The sequence below is a fragment of the Anabas testudineus genome, chromosome 17 (genome assembly GCF_900324465.2).
Source record: "Anabas testudineus chromosome 17, fAnaTes1.2, whole genome shotgun sequence".
NCBI lineage: Eukaryota > Metazoa > Chordata > Actinopteri > Anabantiformes > Anabantidae > Anabas > Anabas testudineus.
Genome location: NC_046626.1, coordinates 21,506,157 through 21,521,991, shown reverse-complemented (window position 1 = coordinate 21,521,991; position 15,835 = coordinate 21,506,157). Strand labels below are relative to the sequence as shown.

Genomic DNA, 15,835 nt, shown 5'->3' with positions numbered 1-15,835 from the left:
CGCTGAAGAAGAGAAACATGTCGAGAGATTTAGAGACAAACCGCTGAAGAAGTGAAACGTGTCGAGAGATTTAGTCACAAACCGCTGAAGAAGTGAAACGTGTCGAGAGATTTAGAGACAAACCGCTGAAGAAGAGAAACGAGTCGAGAGATTTAGTCACAAACCGCTGAAGAAGTGAAACGTGTCGAGAGATTTAGTCACAAACCGCTGAAGAAGTGAAACGTGTCGAGAGATTTAGAGACAAACCGCTGAAGAAGAGAAACATGTCGAGAGATTTAGAGACAAACCGCTGAAGAAGTGAAACGTGTCGAGAGATTTAGAGACAAACCGCTGAAGAAGTGAAACATGTCGAGAGATTTAGTCACAAACCGCTGAAGAAGTGAAACGTGTCGAGAGATTTAGAGACAAACCGCTGAAGAAGTGAAACATGTCGAGAGATTTAGTCACAAACCGCTGAAGAAGTGAAACATGTCGAGAGATTTAGAGACAAACCGCTGAAGAAGAGAAACATGTCGAGAGATTTAGAGACAAACCGCTGAAGAAGTGAAACATGTCGAGAGATTTAGTCACAAACCGCTGAAGAAGAGAAACATGTCGAGAGATTTAGAGAAAAACCGCTGAAGAAGAGAAACATGTCGAGAGATTTAGAGACAAACCGCTGAAGAAGTGAAACGTGTCGAGAGATTTAGAGACAAACCGCTGAAGAAGAGAAACATGTCGAGAGATTTAGTCACAAACCGCTGAAGAAGTGAAACGTCGAGAGATTTAGAGACAAACCGCTGAAGAAGTGAAACATGTCGAGAGATTTAGAGACAAACCGCTGAAGAAGTGAAACGTCGAGAGATTTAGAGACAAACCGCTGAAGAAGTGAAACATGTCGAGAGATTTAGTCACAAACCGCTGAAGAAGTGAAACGTGTCGAGAGATTTAGAGACAAACCGCTGAAGAAGTGAAACGTGTCGAGAGATTTAGAGACAAACCGCTGAAGAAGTGAAACGAGTCGAGAGATTTAGAGACAAACCGCTGAAGAAGTGAAACATGTCGAGAGATTTAGAGACAAACCGCTGAAGAAGTGAAACGAGTCGAGAGATTTAGAGACAAACCGCTGAAGAAGTGAAACGTGTCGAGAGATTTAGTCACAAACCGCTGAAGAAGAGAAACGTGTCGAGAGATTTAGTCACAAACCGCTGAAGAAGTGAAACGTGTCGAGAGATTTAGTCACAAACCGCTGAAGAAGTGAAACGTGTCGAGAGATTTAGTCACAAACCGCTGAAGAAGAGAAACGTGTCGAGAGATTTAGTCACAAAACCGCTGAAGAAGTGAAACGTGTCGAGAGATTTAGTCACAAACCGCTGAAGAAGTGAAACGTGTCGAGAGATTTAGAGACAAACCGCTGAAGAAGAGAAACATGTCGAGAGATTTAGAGACAAACCGCTGAAGAAGTGAAACGTGTCGAGAGATTTAGAGACAAACCGCTGAAGAAGTGAAACATGTCGAGAGATTTAGTCACAAACCGCTGAAGAAGTGAAACGTGTCGAGAGATTTAGAGACAAACCGCTGAAGAAGTGAAACATGTCGAGAGATTTAGTCACAAACCGCTGAAGAAGTGAAACATGTCGAGAGATTTAGAGACAAACCGCTGAAGAAGAGAAACATGTCGAGAGATTTAGAGACAAACCGCTGAAGAAGTGAAACGTGTCGAGAGATTTAGAGACAAACCGCTGAAGAAGAGAAACATGTCGAGAGATTTAGTCACAAACCGCTGAAGAAGTGAAACGTCGAGAGATTTAGAGACAAACCGCTGAAGAAGTGAAACGTCGAGAGATTTAGAGACAAACCGCTGAAGAAGTGAAACATGTCGAGAGATTTAGTCACAAACCGCTGAAGAAGTGAAACATGTCGAGAGATTTAGAGACAAACCGCTGAAGAAGTGAAACGTGTCGAGAGATTTAGAGACAAACCGCTGAAGAAGTGAAACGAGTCGAGAGATTTAGAGACAAACCGCTGAAGAAGTGAAACATGTCGAGAGATTTAGAGACAAACCGCTGAAGAAGTGAAACGAGTCGAGAGATTTAGAGACAAACCGCTGAAGAAGTGAAACGAGTCGAGAGATTTAGTCACAAACCGCTGAAGAAGAGAAACGTGTCGAGAGATTTAGAGACAAACCGCTGAAGAAGTGAAACGTGTCGAGAGATTTAGTCACAAACCGCTGAAGAAGTGAAACGTGTCGAGAGATTTAGTCACAAACCGCTGAAGAAGAGAAACGTGTCGAGAGATTTAGAGACAAACCGCTGAAGAAGAGAAACATGTCGAGAGATTTAGAGACAAACCGCTGAAGAAGTGAAACGTGTCGAGAGATTTAGTCACAAACCGCTGAAGAAGTGAAACGTGTCGAGAGATTTAGAGACAAACCGCTGAAGAAGAGAAACGTGTCGAGAGATTTAGAGACAAACCGCTGAAGAAGAGAAACGTGTCGAGAGATTTAGAGACAAACCGCTGAAGAAGTGAAACGTGTCGAGAGATTTAGTCACAAACCGCTGAAGAAGTGAAACATGTCGAGAGATTTAGAGACAAACCGCTGAAGAAGAGAAACATGTCGAGAGATTTAGAGACAAACCGCTGAAGAAGTGAAACGTGTCGAGAGATTTAGAGACAAACCGCTGAAGAAGAGAAACGTGTCGAGAGATTTAGAGACAAACCACTGAAGAAGTGAAACATGTCGAGAGGTTTAGAGACAAACCGCTGAAGAAGAGAAACATGTCGAGAGATTTAGTCACAAACCGCTGAAGAAGTGAAACATGTCGAGAGATTTAGAGACAAACCGCTGAAGAAGAGAAACATGTCGAGAGATTTAGAGACAAACCGCTGAAGAAGTGAAACATGTCGAGAGATTTAGTCACAAACCGCTGAAGAAGTGAAACATGTCGAGAGATTTAGAGACAAACCGCTGAAGAAGAGAAACATGTCGAGAGATTTAGAGACAAACCGCTGAAGAAGAGAAACGTGTCGAGAGATTTAGAGACAAACCGCTGAAGAAGTGAAACATGTCGAGAGATTTAGTCACAAACCGCTGAAGAAGTGAAACATGTCGAGAGATTTAGAGACAAACCGCTGAAGAAGTGAAACGTGTCGAGAGATTTAGTCACAAACCGCTGAAGAAGTGAAACATGTCGAGAGATTTAGAGACAAACCGCTGAAGAAGTGAAACGTGTCGAGAGATTTAGAGACAAACCGCTGAAGAAGTGAAACATGTCGAGAGATTTAGAGACAAACCGCTGAAGAAGTGAAACATGTCGAGAGATTTAGTCACAAACCGCTGAAGAAGTGAAACATGTCGAGAGATTTAGTCACAAACCGCTGAAGAAGTGAAACGTGTCGAGAGATTTAGTCACAAACCGCTGAAGAAGTGAAACGTGTCGAGAGATTTAGTCACAAACCGCTGAAGAAGTGAAACGTGTCGAGAGATTTAGTCACAAACCGCTGAAGAAGTGAAACGTGTCGAGAGATTTAGTCACAAACCGCTGAAGAAGAGAAACGTGTCGAGAGATTTAGTCACAAACCGCTGAAGAAGTGAAACATGTCGAGAGATTTAGTCACAAACCGCTGAAGAAGTGAAACGTGTCGAGAGATTTAGAGACAAACCGCTGAAGAAGTGAAACATGTCGAGAGATTTAGAGACAAACCGCTGAAGAAGTGAAACATGTCGAGAGATTTAGAGACAAACCGCTGAAGAAGAGAAACATGTCGAGAGATTTAGAGACAAACCGCTGAAGAAGAGAAACATGTCGAGAGATTTAGAGACAAACCGCTGAAGAAGTGAAACGTGTCGAGAGATTTAGAGACAAACTGCTGAAGAAATTAGAGTTTTGAAGTTTTGAACATCGTTTGGAAACCAGAGATAAAAGAACACAGGTGACAACTGAAGGTCAGAAACTAACTGAAGTTTATTTAATAGACGAAGAATTTAAATAAAGTAAATGAACATTAAAAACAACCTGAGCCTGAACTCTTTAATATTTAGTTGCTTATTTAAACTTTGTCCTTTATTTACTAATTAGAAACATAAGAAAAAGTATTAGATCCAAAAATAAGATATAGAGACAATATAACACGATTTAAGATTTGTATTTTGTTCATTTTAAATCCAGTGTCTTCATCTCTTCTGTCCACTGCTCATTTACAGTTTTAGTTATTCGTCGTTTGAACTTTGAAGACTTGTCTGTGACACCTCAGTCAAACTGATTCTGTCTATTTCTGTGTCTTTATTTTATGTTTTTATTTTTTTATAATTTTAAAATCATTAAATCAGTGGAGCCCCGGAATCAACTTTAAACCCTAAATTAAGAATGATGATATATAATATTATTCATAAGATATATTAGTCATACTTTAATATGGACATCACTTTTACTGCTGTAACCAGCACAGAACAAACAGCACTTCAAAAAACATGCAACATATTTGTCTGTTCTTACTTTAATATTGATAAATAGCAGAGAATTTACTGAAATAATGATGTGAGTTGATATCATCAAGTTAAATAGTGCTTTTTAAAACATTAACGCCGAAAAACACATTGATGGACGTGAACTTTGTAACGCTCACACTGAGTTTGACTATTTCTTATCCTGTTGTCTCCAGAACTCCGACAACAACCGGAAAGACGACGACCTCTTACAGCAGCTCTGTCTCCAGGAGAGGAACTCCAGTCTGGACCAAGAGGATCCAGATTAAAGAGGAAGAGGAGGAACTCTGCACCTGTCGTCAGGTAGGAGTTGATGTTGTGTTTACTCCTAGTTTAAAAGAAAGCGACCACGGTGAACCAGAACCGAGCAGCAGCTCCTGTCTCACAGCTGAGATCCCTCGTTTTTAAAGTGATTTGTGCAAATTAAGTCTACTTAGATTCACGTAACCTCGTTCCCCAATTACCAGAGAAACCAGGTCACCGTGACGACGGAAGCAAACCAAACAGCGCTAGCGACTCTGATTTTGTCCAATGCCTCCAACCACAGCTGAGCAGGTCATCAGTTGCCATTAGTCAGTGAAGAACAGTTTGACATTGTAGATGTTCGTGTAGACGGTCACCTCTGTGGTGCTGGATTCAGTAGGTACCTCGTATGACCTTAAAGCTGTGTGTGATGCACCACATGCTCTGATTGTCCTGGTTTCAGCTTTCTGCTCTGCTCAGCTGAATGGATCTCCTCTGTTTGAATCCAGAGGGCTGTATGTAAATTAAATCTCAGCCCGATGAGAAGACTGATCACAGTGAAGCTACAAATCATATATTTATGATAGTCTGCTGATTTCAGATATTTCCTGTCTCGTTCTGTCCTGTTCAGCTGCTGTGAAGCTGATGTAGCTCTGTGTGCCAGTGAGGTCCTGAGTTATTGTACAGACATCACCTGTGATTTGAACACACTCAGAGCTGCAGTAACTAAACCTCTCGGATCCATTTAATGTACAATATCTCTCTGTGAGAGCCTGTTGTTCTGTTCTCTCTCCGTGACCGTCTGTGCAGCGATCTTCCCGGTCGGTCATGTCTGGAACATCAAGACAGAGACAAGAGAACGTGTAGACGTTTTTAGACGACAGGGATCAGACAGAACAAAACCATGTTAAAGACTCAGCAGAAACTTCTCCAACATTTCAGGGAAAAATACAGATTATTACATAATCAATTAATTCTAACTCTAATTTTATGCTCTTGCACATATATTTAATCATTTATTTCTTCATTCAGAGGATTTATATAATAAATAACTTCAGAACACACAGAGCTGCTCAGTAAAAGAAGACGTGAATATCGGATCATCAGAATTCTGTTTGAGACTTGTACCAGTCTGGAACTAATGGATCACTAACACACCGTGTAGTCAGGGTGTGTGCAGGATCAGCAGGTCCACGGGAGCCACCGTGTAATTAGACCCCTGCTGTGGTCAGATGAATCCACCATCTGCTCCAAGTTCAGGTCCCAAAAACCGGGTAGTTTTTATTTTGTAGAACTGTTTGTTGTAGCTTTGATGTTGGTTTATATGTGACAGCGGGTCACAGTGAGCGAGTGTCATCTACGAACCCAAGGGTTGGTGGTTCGATTCCCTGGATAAGACACTGAACCCCGAACCCTTGGCGCCTCAAAGGGACGGTCCTGTAGTGACCTCATGTGGTGAAGTGAGGTCGGTGTCGTTTCCAGCAGGTGGCCAACGTCTCGAGTTCTTGTTAAATGCAGTTTGTGGGTTTGGAGACGTGACGTGAGGCTCATTTATTTGATGTGGGACAATACGTTGAAATGACCAGCAGAGAAAATATTAGAATAACATTTTGATAATAGTTTATTTACACAGCACCTCTTACAAACTGGGTAGTGAATCTTCTACAGGCATGAAACAATACATTTATATTAATATATAATGATAATAATAATATATGAACTAGAAGGACTCTAGTTGACCACAAACATCAAGTGACCTGGAAAGTTTCTCAGCTTCAAAATCGACTCATAACTGAGACCGAGTGAAACAGATCAGTTCAGGACGTCGGTCATTCACATTTGAAGGAACTGTGCACTCGTTTTTAACGTTTTTCTTTGAGTAGTTTTAAAGAAATGTTGTTTCAAACAGAAAGATGAGTGATGCATGGAGGTGTAACAGTTCTCTAAGTTCACTGTTTGGTGCGAGGGGTTGAGAACCTTTGAAACACAGACGACCTACACTCTGACCTGTCCCTGAATGCAGCAGCAGCTGACAGCTGGTAAACCTTTGACAGTGCTAAGTTTCAAACCACTTCTTTGCTTTTCACCACCAAAGAACTGGTTCTCAGACAGGAAAACCAGCTCCAGGGCGGCACCAACTCTTTGCTTTTCTACAACCAAGTGCTGCTTGTGTAAAGGGGGCTGAGTTATCGTGACTAACGCGATCAACTGAAGCTTTGTTTAACTGCAATGAGCTGCAGCTACATGGCAAACACAGTTGATGCTAGTTAGCAAACTAAAAGCTAAGAGAAACATCCTACACTGAGATTTGAAACGTTTCATATGCAAATGACTGCAGCTCGTGTTGCAGGTTTGGCCTCAGTTTGAGAACTGTTACACCCCTAGAGACAGTCACGCAAGAAAAAGGAGGCTACACAAACACAACGTGACATGTTGACAGTATTGTACAATAAAACTGTAACCTGTTCCCAGTCATGATGTAGCTATTGCAAAGGGTTCTGTCAGCTGGTGAACTCTTCTCCATTAACTGGAGGTTGAGTCCTGGTAACTGGACTTCCTCCTTATTAGGTTAAGGCTTCTTCAGTCTGAAGATCGTTGGTTACAGACACTAATTTATCCACCAGGTTTAGTTTCACTCCACCCCTGGATTGAAGAGACTCGTTAGATGAAACCTCATTCACATCCTCCCCTTCCATGGTTTCATCTAACGAGTCTCTTCAATCCTGGGGTGGAGTGAAACTAAACCTCGAGGATAAATTAGTGTCTGTAACCAACGATCTTCAGACTGAAGAAGCAACTTGATGAGTAGTGAAACGTTTTAACCTAATAAGCAGGAAGTCCAGTTACCAGGACTTAGCTTCCAGATTCCTTCATCTCCATAAACACCTTCACAGCTGTTGCAGGATGTAAACAGGCTCCTCTCAGGTAGATTCCTCAAAGTCTGAACACTGTTTATTAACCAGTCGACTCTTCACGTGTGTGAATGTTCACGTGTCTCTGCAGCTGCGTCTTCTGGCAGAATCTCTTTCTACAGATTTTGCAGGAGTACGGCTTCTCACCTGTGTGGATCTTCATGTGCCTCTTCAGTATTGACATTTGACTGTATCTTTTCCCACATGTGTTGCAAACATACGGCTTCTCACCTGTGTGGATTCTCAGATGTCTCTTCAAGTTGTACTTATACTTAAAAGCTTTTCCACAAAAGTCACATTCGATAAACTTTTCACCTGTGTGAGTGCTACAGTGAGTCTCTGACACAGGAGACGTGTCCACATTGTTACTGTGACCTGTGTTGATGTGATGTCTCTGATTTGTTTCTGTATTCCTAGTTGATCCCGAGTCCATGTAGTTTCTACCGTCCAGATCCTGGTCTTCAGGTACAGGACAGTTGTGAGAGAGGAGCTCGTTGTCGCTGTTTGGTTCTGGTTCGCTGTCGTCACTTTCTTCAAACGTAGACGCCAACCTGAAGGCATTGGTCTCCTGCTTCAGTACAAGCTCCACTACGTCCCGACTGGCACAGAGTTCCTCCTGTTCCTCCTTAATCCGCTGAGGCTGTGGATCCTCTAGTTCCAGACTGGAGTTCCTCTCCTGACCACAGACATGCTGCTGTGGGATTTCTGAAGACACAAATGAGACAGGTCACTGATGACAACACTGAAGACAGCTGAGCAGTACTGTTACAGAGCTGGGACCGACACGTGGGTCATTCCACCTTAAATTAAACAAAATAAAGTTCACACTCAACCAAACTCCAGGTAGATCTGATTTATAGTAACAGCTAAACAATACGAGCTGCGTAGGTTCAAGGTGTTTGTGTTAACTTTGCAGAAACTCTGAGGACTGTACGTTAAAATGCTGTAACTATTTATTTTTTATAATTGACCATGCCAGCATAGGTTTTTGTGCATCAGTGGTTTAAACGTCTGTGTTGAGTTAAAGACGTCTCTGTTTCATATGTAAACATTTGTGGAAAAATGGTTATTCTGTTATTCTGTGAAATAAAAAACACCAATTAGCATAAAAATTACTGCATCTGCTGTTTTGTTGTTGATCATAAATAATAAGGACAAAGAGGTTACAAGCACTGACTGGACACTGATCAGCCACAACATTAGAACCACCACATGAACAGGGGTCAGGTGGATTTATAAGGGGCCATTAGTATCTTAGATCATTAGTATCTTAGATCATTAGTATCTTAGATCATTAGTATCTTAGATAATTATATCTATATCTTAGATCATTATATCTTAGATCATTAGTATCTTAGATTAGTATCTTAGATCATTAGTATCTTAGATCATTAGTATCTTAGATCATTATATCTTAGATCATTATATTTTAGATCATTATATCTTAGATCATTATATTTTAGATCATTATATCTTAGATCATTATATCTTAGATCATTATATCTTAGATCATTATATTTTAGATCATTAGATCTTAGATCATTATATCTTAGATCATTATATTTTAGATCATTAGTATCTTAGATCATTAGTATCTTAGATCATTAGTATCTTAGATCATTAGTATCTTAGATCATTATATCTTAGATCATTATATTTTAGATCATTATATCTTAGATCATTATATTTTAGATCATTATATCTTAGATCATTATATCTTAGATCATTATATCTTAGATCATTATATCTTAGATCATTAGTATCTTAGATCATTAGTGTCTTAGATCATTATATTTTAGATCATTATATTTTAGATCATTAAAATTTAGATCATTATATCTTAGATCATTATATTTTAGATCATTATATTTTAGATCATTATATCTTAGATCATTATATTTTAGATCATTATATCTTAGATCATTATATTTTAGATCATTATATTTTAGATCATTATATCTTAGATCATTATATTTTAGATCATTATATTTTAGATCATTATATCTTAGATCATTAGTATCTTAGATCATTATATTTTAGATCATTATATTTTAGATCATTATATGTTAGATCATTATATCTTAGATCATTATATTTTAGATCATTATAATTTAGATCATTATATCTTAGATCATTATATCTTAGATCATTATATCTTAGATCATTATATCTTAGATCATTATATCTTAGATCATTATATTTTAGATCATTATATCTTAGATCATTATATTTTAGATCATTATATCTTAGATCATTATATCTTAGATCATTAGATCTTAGATCATTATATCTTAGATCATTAGATCTTAGATCATTATATTTTAGATCATTATATCTTAGATCATTATATCTTAGATCATTATATCTTAGATCATTAGATCTTAGATCATTATATCTTAGATCATTATATTTTAGATCATTATATTTTAGATCATTATATCTTAGATCATTATATCTTAGATCATTAGTATCTTAGATCATTATATCTTAGATCATTAGTATCTTAGATCATTATATCTTAGATCATTATATCTTAGATCATTAGTATCTTAGATCATTATATTTTAGATCATTATATCTTAGATCATTAGTATCTTAGATCATTATATCTTAGATCATTATATCTTAGATCATTATATCTTAGATCATTAGTATCTTAGATCATTATATCTTAGATCATTATATCTTAGATCATTATATCTTAGATCATTAGTATCTTAGATCATTATATCTTAGATCATTATATCTTAGATCATTATATCTTAGATCATTAGTATCTTAGATCATTATATCTTAGATCATTATATCTTAGATCATTATATTTTAGATCATTATATCTTAGATCATTAGTATCTTAGATCATTATATCTTAGATCATTATATTTTAGATCATTAGTATCTTAGATCATTATATCTTAGATCATTATATTTTAGATCATTATATCTTAGATCATTATATTTTAGATCATTATATCTTAGATCATTAGTATGTTAGATCATTATATTTTAGATCATTATATCTTAGATCATTATATTTTAGATCATTATATTTTAGATCATTATATTTTAGATCATTATATCTTAGATCATTATATTTTAGATCATTATATTTTAGATCATTAGTATCTTAGATCATTATATCTTAGATCATTATATTTTAGATCATTATATCTTAGATCATTATATTTTAGATCATTATATTTTAGATCATTATATTTTAGATTATTATATTTTAGATTATTATTATTCACTCACTTCTCATTTGCTGCTTTTTCCTGTGTTTTTCCAAAACATCGACCTTCTGCAGTTTTCTCTGACGATCGATCTCTTCTTCGTACTCGACGATAATTTTCTCAAAGACTCTGAATATTTCTTCAGCAGCTGCAGACAGTCGCTCGGTGACGAACTCTCTCAGATATTGAACCGAAGACATCGCTGCTTTACAGCAAATTGACTATTTATCTGCGACTTGACACCTCCATAGAGCTAACGCGGCTAACGCTGCTAATGCACTCCTTCCGCCGGAAGTCCGACTGTCAAGTTCCGGCGGGGGGCGTCACTTCGTTTTAAGTTCCGCTTTCATTTGTGATTATTTAACTTTTTGTGTTTGAAAAATAAATTCTATCATAACATAACTCATCATTCAGCTTCTCGTGACCATACGAAACGTTATATTAAAAAAACAATGTAGATTTTTTTCGTTTTGTTTTGTATTTGTGACTTTACATGAGAGAAATATTTCAATGTCACTTTAACGAATAGAGCAAATATTATCAGTTAAAATGAACAGTGAGTAATATTTAGGAGAAATTAACGCATTTATTTTACTATTATTTATGCAAATACACACAAATAAATTCTTTCTTTTTCTCTTTTTCAATGTCCATCCAATTTAGATTATGTTACTTCATGGTTTAAGGTTGATTCCATAATTGTGAACATTTGAAAACAACATGAATAATAATTAAAATTTCTTTTTCTGTGTCAATATGTTCAAAGATGCAAACAACAATTTTATCTGAGAGCACATTAGCGAGGACAAAGAATTTAATACATTTAATTTAAACAGAATAACAAAACTAAGCATTCAAACACTCCTGTGCAACGGCCTCTGGCTCCTGCAACCAAACAGTGAATGATCAAAGATTGTCCATCCACCCATTTTCTTAAGTGCTTGTCCACTCAAGGGTCACAGGAGAGCTGGAGCCGATCCCAGCTGTCATCGGGCACCACCACTTAACCCTAACACACGCCCAAACTCAAAAGGAAAAAAACATTTTCTGTCTGACAGAAAGTGAAAGTCTGTGTGACAACAGCCTAACTACAGGTCAGGGTGATGATGCTCGTGCCTAATCTGAAACGAGTTGTGAACATCAGTCAGAAAATACAACAAAAAGACGACGTTTCTTTTCTCTCAGCTGTTGCAGTGATGTGGTTTCTCTCCTCATGTGGACCGTCAACAGAGTCTGAATGTTCTCCCACGTTAGACACAAACAGTTTCATACATTTTTATGTGTTTGCTCGGTGAAGACAAGTTGAATAATCTTTTCCTACATGTTTTGCAGGAGTGCAGCTTCTCACCTGTGTGGATTCTCGTGTAAATCTTCAGCACTTACATTGCACTAAATCTTTTCCCACGGGTGTTGCAGGGGTGTGGTTTCTCCTGTGTAGATCACCACAGGGTTTCAATGATGGAATAAGAATGAAACTTTCCCACATGTCTCACGAGGACACGGTTTCTCACGTGTGGATTTTTAAATAACAAAACAAATAAGATGTGTAGTTGAATCTTTTACCACAGTAGCAGACAAACAGCTTCTCCCCTGTCGATCAGTTGTTCACATCGTCACTGTCACTCTGCTCAGCTCAGCTCTGGAGAGACACGAGAAACATGTTACTAATGTGATGGTATCCATCCATCCATTATCCAAACTGCTTTTCCACTCAAAGATCGAGAGAGTGTATCTGAGCTGTCATTGTATGACAGGCAGAGCTCAGCCTGGACAGACATTAATCACAGGGACACACAGGGACAGACAACCACTCACACCTTTGGGTAATTTAGAGTCAATTAACCTAAAGTACGTCTTTGGACAGTGGGAGGAAGTTGGAGTGCCTGAAGAAAACCCACACAGACGTCTGACTATTTATCAAGACTGATAAATACAACAAAGACGATCATCTCATTTTATAAAGTACGTTGATTCCGAAATCATTAAATTATCCAGAACTTGTTGGTTTGGATCAGATTTAAAAAGAGCATTTCCAACAATCCACCTGTTTGTTTCATGTCAGCTGAGCCCAGAGGTTCAGGAACCATCTCTCAGGTTTCTCTGTCTGCCGTCAGATAAATTTACATCTAGCTAAGACAAATAATTCATTCTGATTTGATCACAGATGAAGATTGAAGATGAACCCCGTGTCCATTTGCATTTATCTTCAGTTTGAATATAAAGGTTGTTTCTCCTTCCTCCTTTAATCGAGCTGCATCTTCAGACCTCAGACAACATGTTTCTGTGCTGAGAACAATAATCAAAGATCAACTCCCAACAGATCCGACTTGTTCACTGGTTCTTCAGTTCTCATTCATGAGGTTCAGATGCTGAAGCAGCGAGTTGTGTTGTCATAAAAACACGTTTCTTTACTTTTCACACGTTTAAAACGGTGTTTTAACAAAGAGAATAAAAACAAACCATTATGACCTGTTAGTTGAGACCATCGGTGTTTCACCTACTGATCCTGTGTAGTTTTATCCCAGGTTTAGCTTCTTTAAAGCTCATTATTTATCTATAATTTAGAGACACCTCCATCTCCACTGAGCTAACGCTGATAGCCTCGTTGTTTACTTCCGCTCGGTGTCACGCTGTGCTTCGAGCCTTCATCAATCATTTTAGACACTGTTCGTTCAAACTGTTGAAACAAAGCTTATACAATATCTAACTCGACCACTGCTTTGTTTAATTCGACTGAATTACACGTTTCCTTTATGATGTCAACCCAAAACTTTAAGCAATACAAAAGTAGTTTTCAACAAATAAAGGAAAAATTTAAAACGAAAAAATAAATAAAAACAAAGAAACACATGGACTGATTACTAAAATAAGTTACTTTCACTGAATAGATAATAAAGTTTTTGACAGAAGGTGCTTCTAATACATTTCAGTCATGTAACAAGGGGAGTTTATTTCATCTCAGTTTGTCGCTGACACAGCACGTTTCTCTACATTATTACTGTGCCGTGTGTTTTTTCCTTCACTCATACGAATCAACTTTTTTTAAGTCCACATGTTTGCTTCCTTTATGATCTTGGCTCCGAGCTAAAGCAGAGCTGTGAGAGAGGAGAGTAGTAGTTAACGTAGAGGTCGTCGGTCTCCTGCTTCAGAACCAGCTGCTCTCCGTCCTGGCGGCTGCAGAGTTCCTGCTGTTCCTCTTTGATCTGTGGATCTGGATCCAGACTGGAGTTCCTGTCCTGGTCACAGAGCTGCTGGTCACTGAGAACCTCCTCCTGCTGACAGACATGTTGCTGTGGGAGCTCTGGAGAAACAAAGAAACTGAATATTTTCTGTTACTGGCTGCTAAAAACAAACGTCTCTGGACTCTCTATAAATTATGAATCTATTTCTCGTTGTTAATTACCTGTGTAGAGTTTAACGTGCTTTCTCAATGTCGACTTCTCAGCAAACCTCTTCCCACAGATGCTGCAGGCGTGCGGCTTCTCCCCCGTGTGGGTCCTCATGTGGACCAACATCCCGCCGCTACGGGTGAAACTTTTCCCACAGGTTTCACAAGAATACGGCTTCTCGCCGGTGTGAGATCTCATGTGGACCAACAGGGCTCGGCTACGCGTGAAACCTTTGCCACATGTTTCACAGGAAAAGGGCTTCTCGCCTGTGTGGACTATCATGTGCTGTCTTAACGACGTAGTCTCACTGAATCTCTGCCCACAGGTGATGCAGGAGTACGGTCTCTCCCCCGTGTGGGCTCTCCTCATGTGGACCTTCAGGTCACCACTGTTTCTGAAAGCTCTCCCACATGTTTTACAAGAATACGGTTTCTCTCCTGTGTGGATTCTTAAATGAACTTTCAGTTGTGACGTCTGTCTGAATCTTTTCCCACACGTGCTGCAAACAAACGGCTTCTCACCTGTGTGGATTCTCAGATGCCTCTGAAATTTGGACTTGTACTGAAAAGCTTTTCCACAGGTGTCACATTTGAAAGTCCGTTCATCTGGAGTGTTATAGACGGTCTCTGATATGAGAGACGTGTCTAGAGTGTGTGCGATGGGGGAGCAGTGAGAGAGGAGCTGCTGCTCACTGAGCGGTTCTGGTTCTGGTTCTGGTTCACTGAGGTCTCTTTCCTCATAAGCAGGAATCCACGTCACATTTTCAGTCTCCTGCTTCAGAACCAGCTGCTCTCCCTCCTGACTGGTGCTGAGCTCCTCCTGTTCCTCTTTAATCTGTGGATCTGGATCCTCTTGGTCCAGACTGGAGTTCCTGTCCTGGTCTGTGAGAACCTCCTCCTTACAGACATGTGCCTGTGGAAGCTCTGTGGAGACAAAGGACAATAAATAAGTTGTTGTTGTGTGAATTGAATTTAAATCTGTGGATTAAACTAAAGCTTTGAGGATTTTTAGTGATCAGGTGATTTGAGTTTTCTGACACATTTATTGTCACTTTGTGGATTTTAGTGGAAACTTAAATGTAGAAAAAACCAAATTACACTTTATTAGACAGCAAATAGAAAAACTGAATCAGTATCAAATCAAGTTTAAACCATCAGGATCCAGGACCCTGTTAGTCCACCCACCGATCCTGTGCAGTTTAATCTCCGGTTTCCAAACGATCTCCAACAGTCTCCGCTGACGATCGATCTCTTCTTCGTACTCGACGATAGTTTTTTCAAAGACTCTGAATATTTCTTCAGCAGCAGCAGTTAGTCGCTCGGTGACGAACTCTCTCAGAGGAACAACTGAAGACATCGCTGCTTCTTTATTAATTAACTTTATATTTTCACTCCACCACCGTCTCCCAGCTGACTCCAAACATCACAACGCTGCTGCTATTTACTTCCGCCGAACGTCACACTGAGAAGTTCCGGCGGTGAACGTGAGTTCGCTTTAGTTCCGCCTTCATTTAATAGGTTTAACATCCACAGCAGGGAAACATTTCACCTACTTCATCTCACAATCAAAGCTATTAGTCTTTTCCATGCTATT

The 15,835-nt window shown here is 38.9% G+C and overlaps 3 protein-coding genes and 1 long non-coding RNA gene across 11 annotated transcripts in view; 1 reads left to right on the top strand and 3 right to left on the bottom strand.

The window, feature by feature from the left end:
• Positions 1 to 15,661, bottom strand: part of LOC117152798 (gastrula zinc finger protein XlCGF57.1-like) — a 32,004-nt gene extending 16,343 nt beyond the window's left edge. Inside the window, exon 1 of the mRNA XM_033326412.1 lies at positions 15,597 to 15,661. Within this exon, the coding sequence (XP_033182303.1) occupies positions 15,597 to 15,598 (2 nt within the window). The 5' untranslated portion in view covers positions 15,599 to 15,661. The remainder of the gene's footprint in view (positions 1 to 15,596) is intronic.
• Positions 3,786 to 8,121, top strand: LOC113172105. Its single transcript, XR_003299735.1, has 3 exons — positions 3,786 to 3,925; positions 4,642 to 4,768; positions 8,038 to 8,121. It is a non-coding gene; the product is annotated as an uncharacterized LOC113172105 (long non-coding RNA).
• On the bottom strand, positions 7,382 to 11,120 carry LOC113172084 (zinc finger protein 189-like). The gene is made up of 2 exons (XM_026374904.2): positions 10,876 to 11,120; positions 7,382 to 8,325 (listed from the first exon to the last, which is right to left on the bottom strand). Exons 1-2 carry the CDS (start codon positions 11,051 to 11,053, stop codon positions 7,664 to 7,666), a joined length of 840 nt encoding a protein of 279 aa, XP_026230689.1. The 5' UTR covers positions 11,054 to 11,120; the 3' UTR covers positions 7,382 to 7,663.
• LOC113172019 (zinc finger protein 239-like) lies at positions 11,444 to 15,627 on the bottom strand. Of its 8 annotated transcripts, XR_003299729.2 has the most exons (5): positions 15,427 to 15,627; positions 14,257 to 15,165; positions 13,323 to 14,154; positions 12,417 to 12,492; positions 11,444 to 12,283 (listed from the first exon to the last, which is right to left on the bottom strand). XR_003299729.2 is itself a non-coding variant. In XM_026374810.2 (3 exons), exons 1-3 carry the CDS (start codon positions 15,596 to 15,598, stop codon positions 13,999 to 14,001), a joined length of 1,254 nt encoding a protein of 417 aa, XP_026230595.1. In that variant the 5' UTR covers positions 15,599 to 15,627; the 3' UTR covers positions 11,444 to 13,998. The 8 variants fall into 8 exon arrangements, 4 of the variants coding, with proteins under 4 accessions (XP_026230595.1, XP_026230594.1, XP_026230597.1 ...); XR_003299728.2 differs by having other exon boundaries at positions 11,444 to 12,086; positions 12,202 to 14,154; XR_003299726.2 differs by having other exon boundaries at positions 12,417 to 14,154.
• Positions 15,662 to 15,835: the final 174 nt, after the last annotated feature.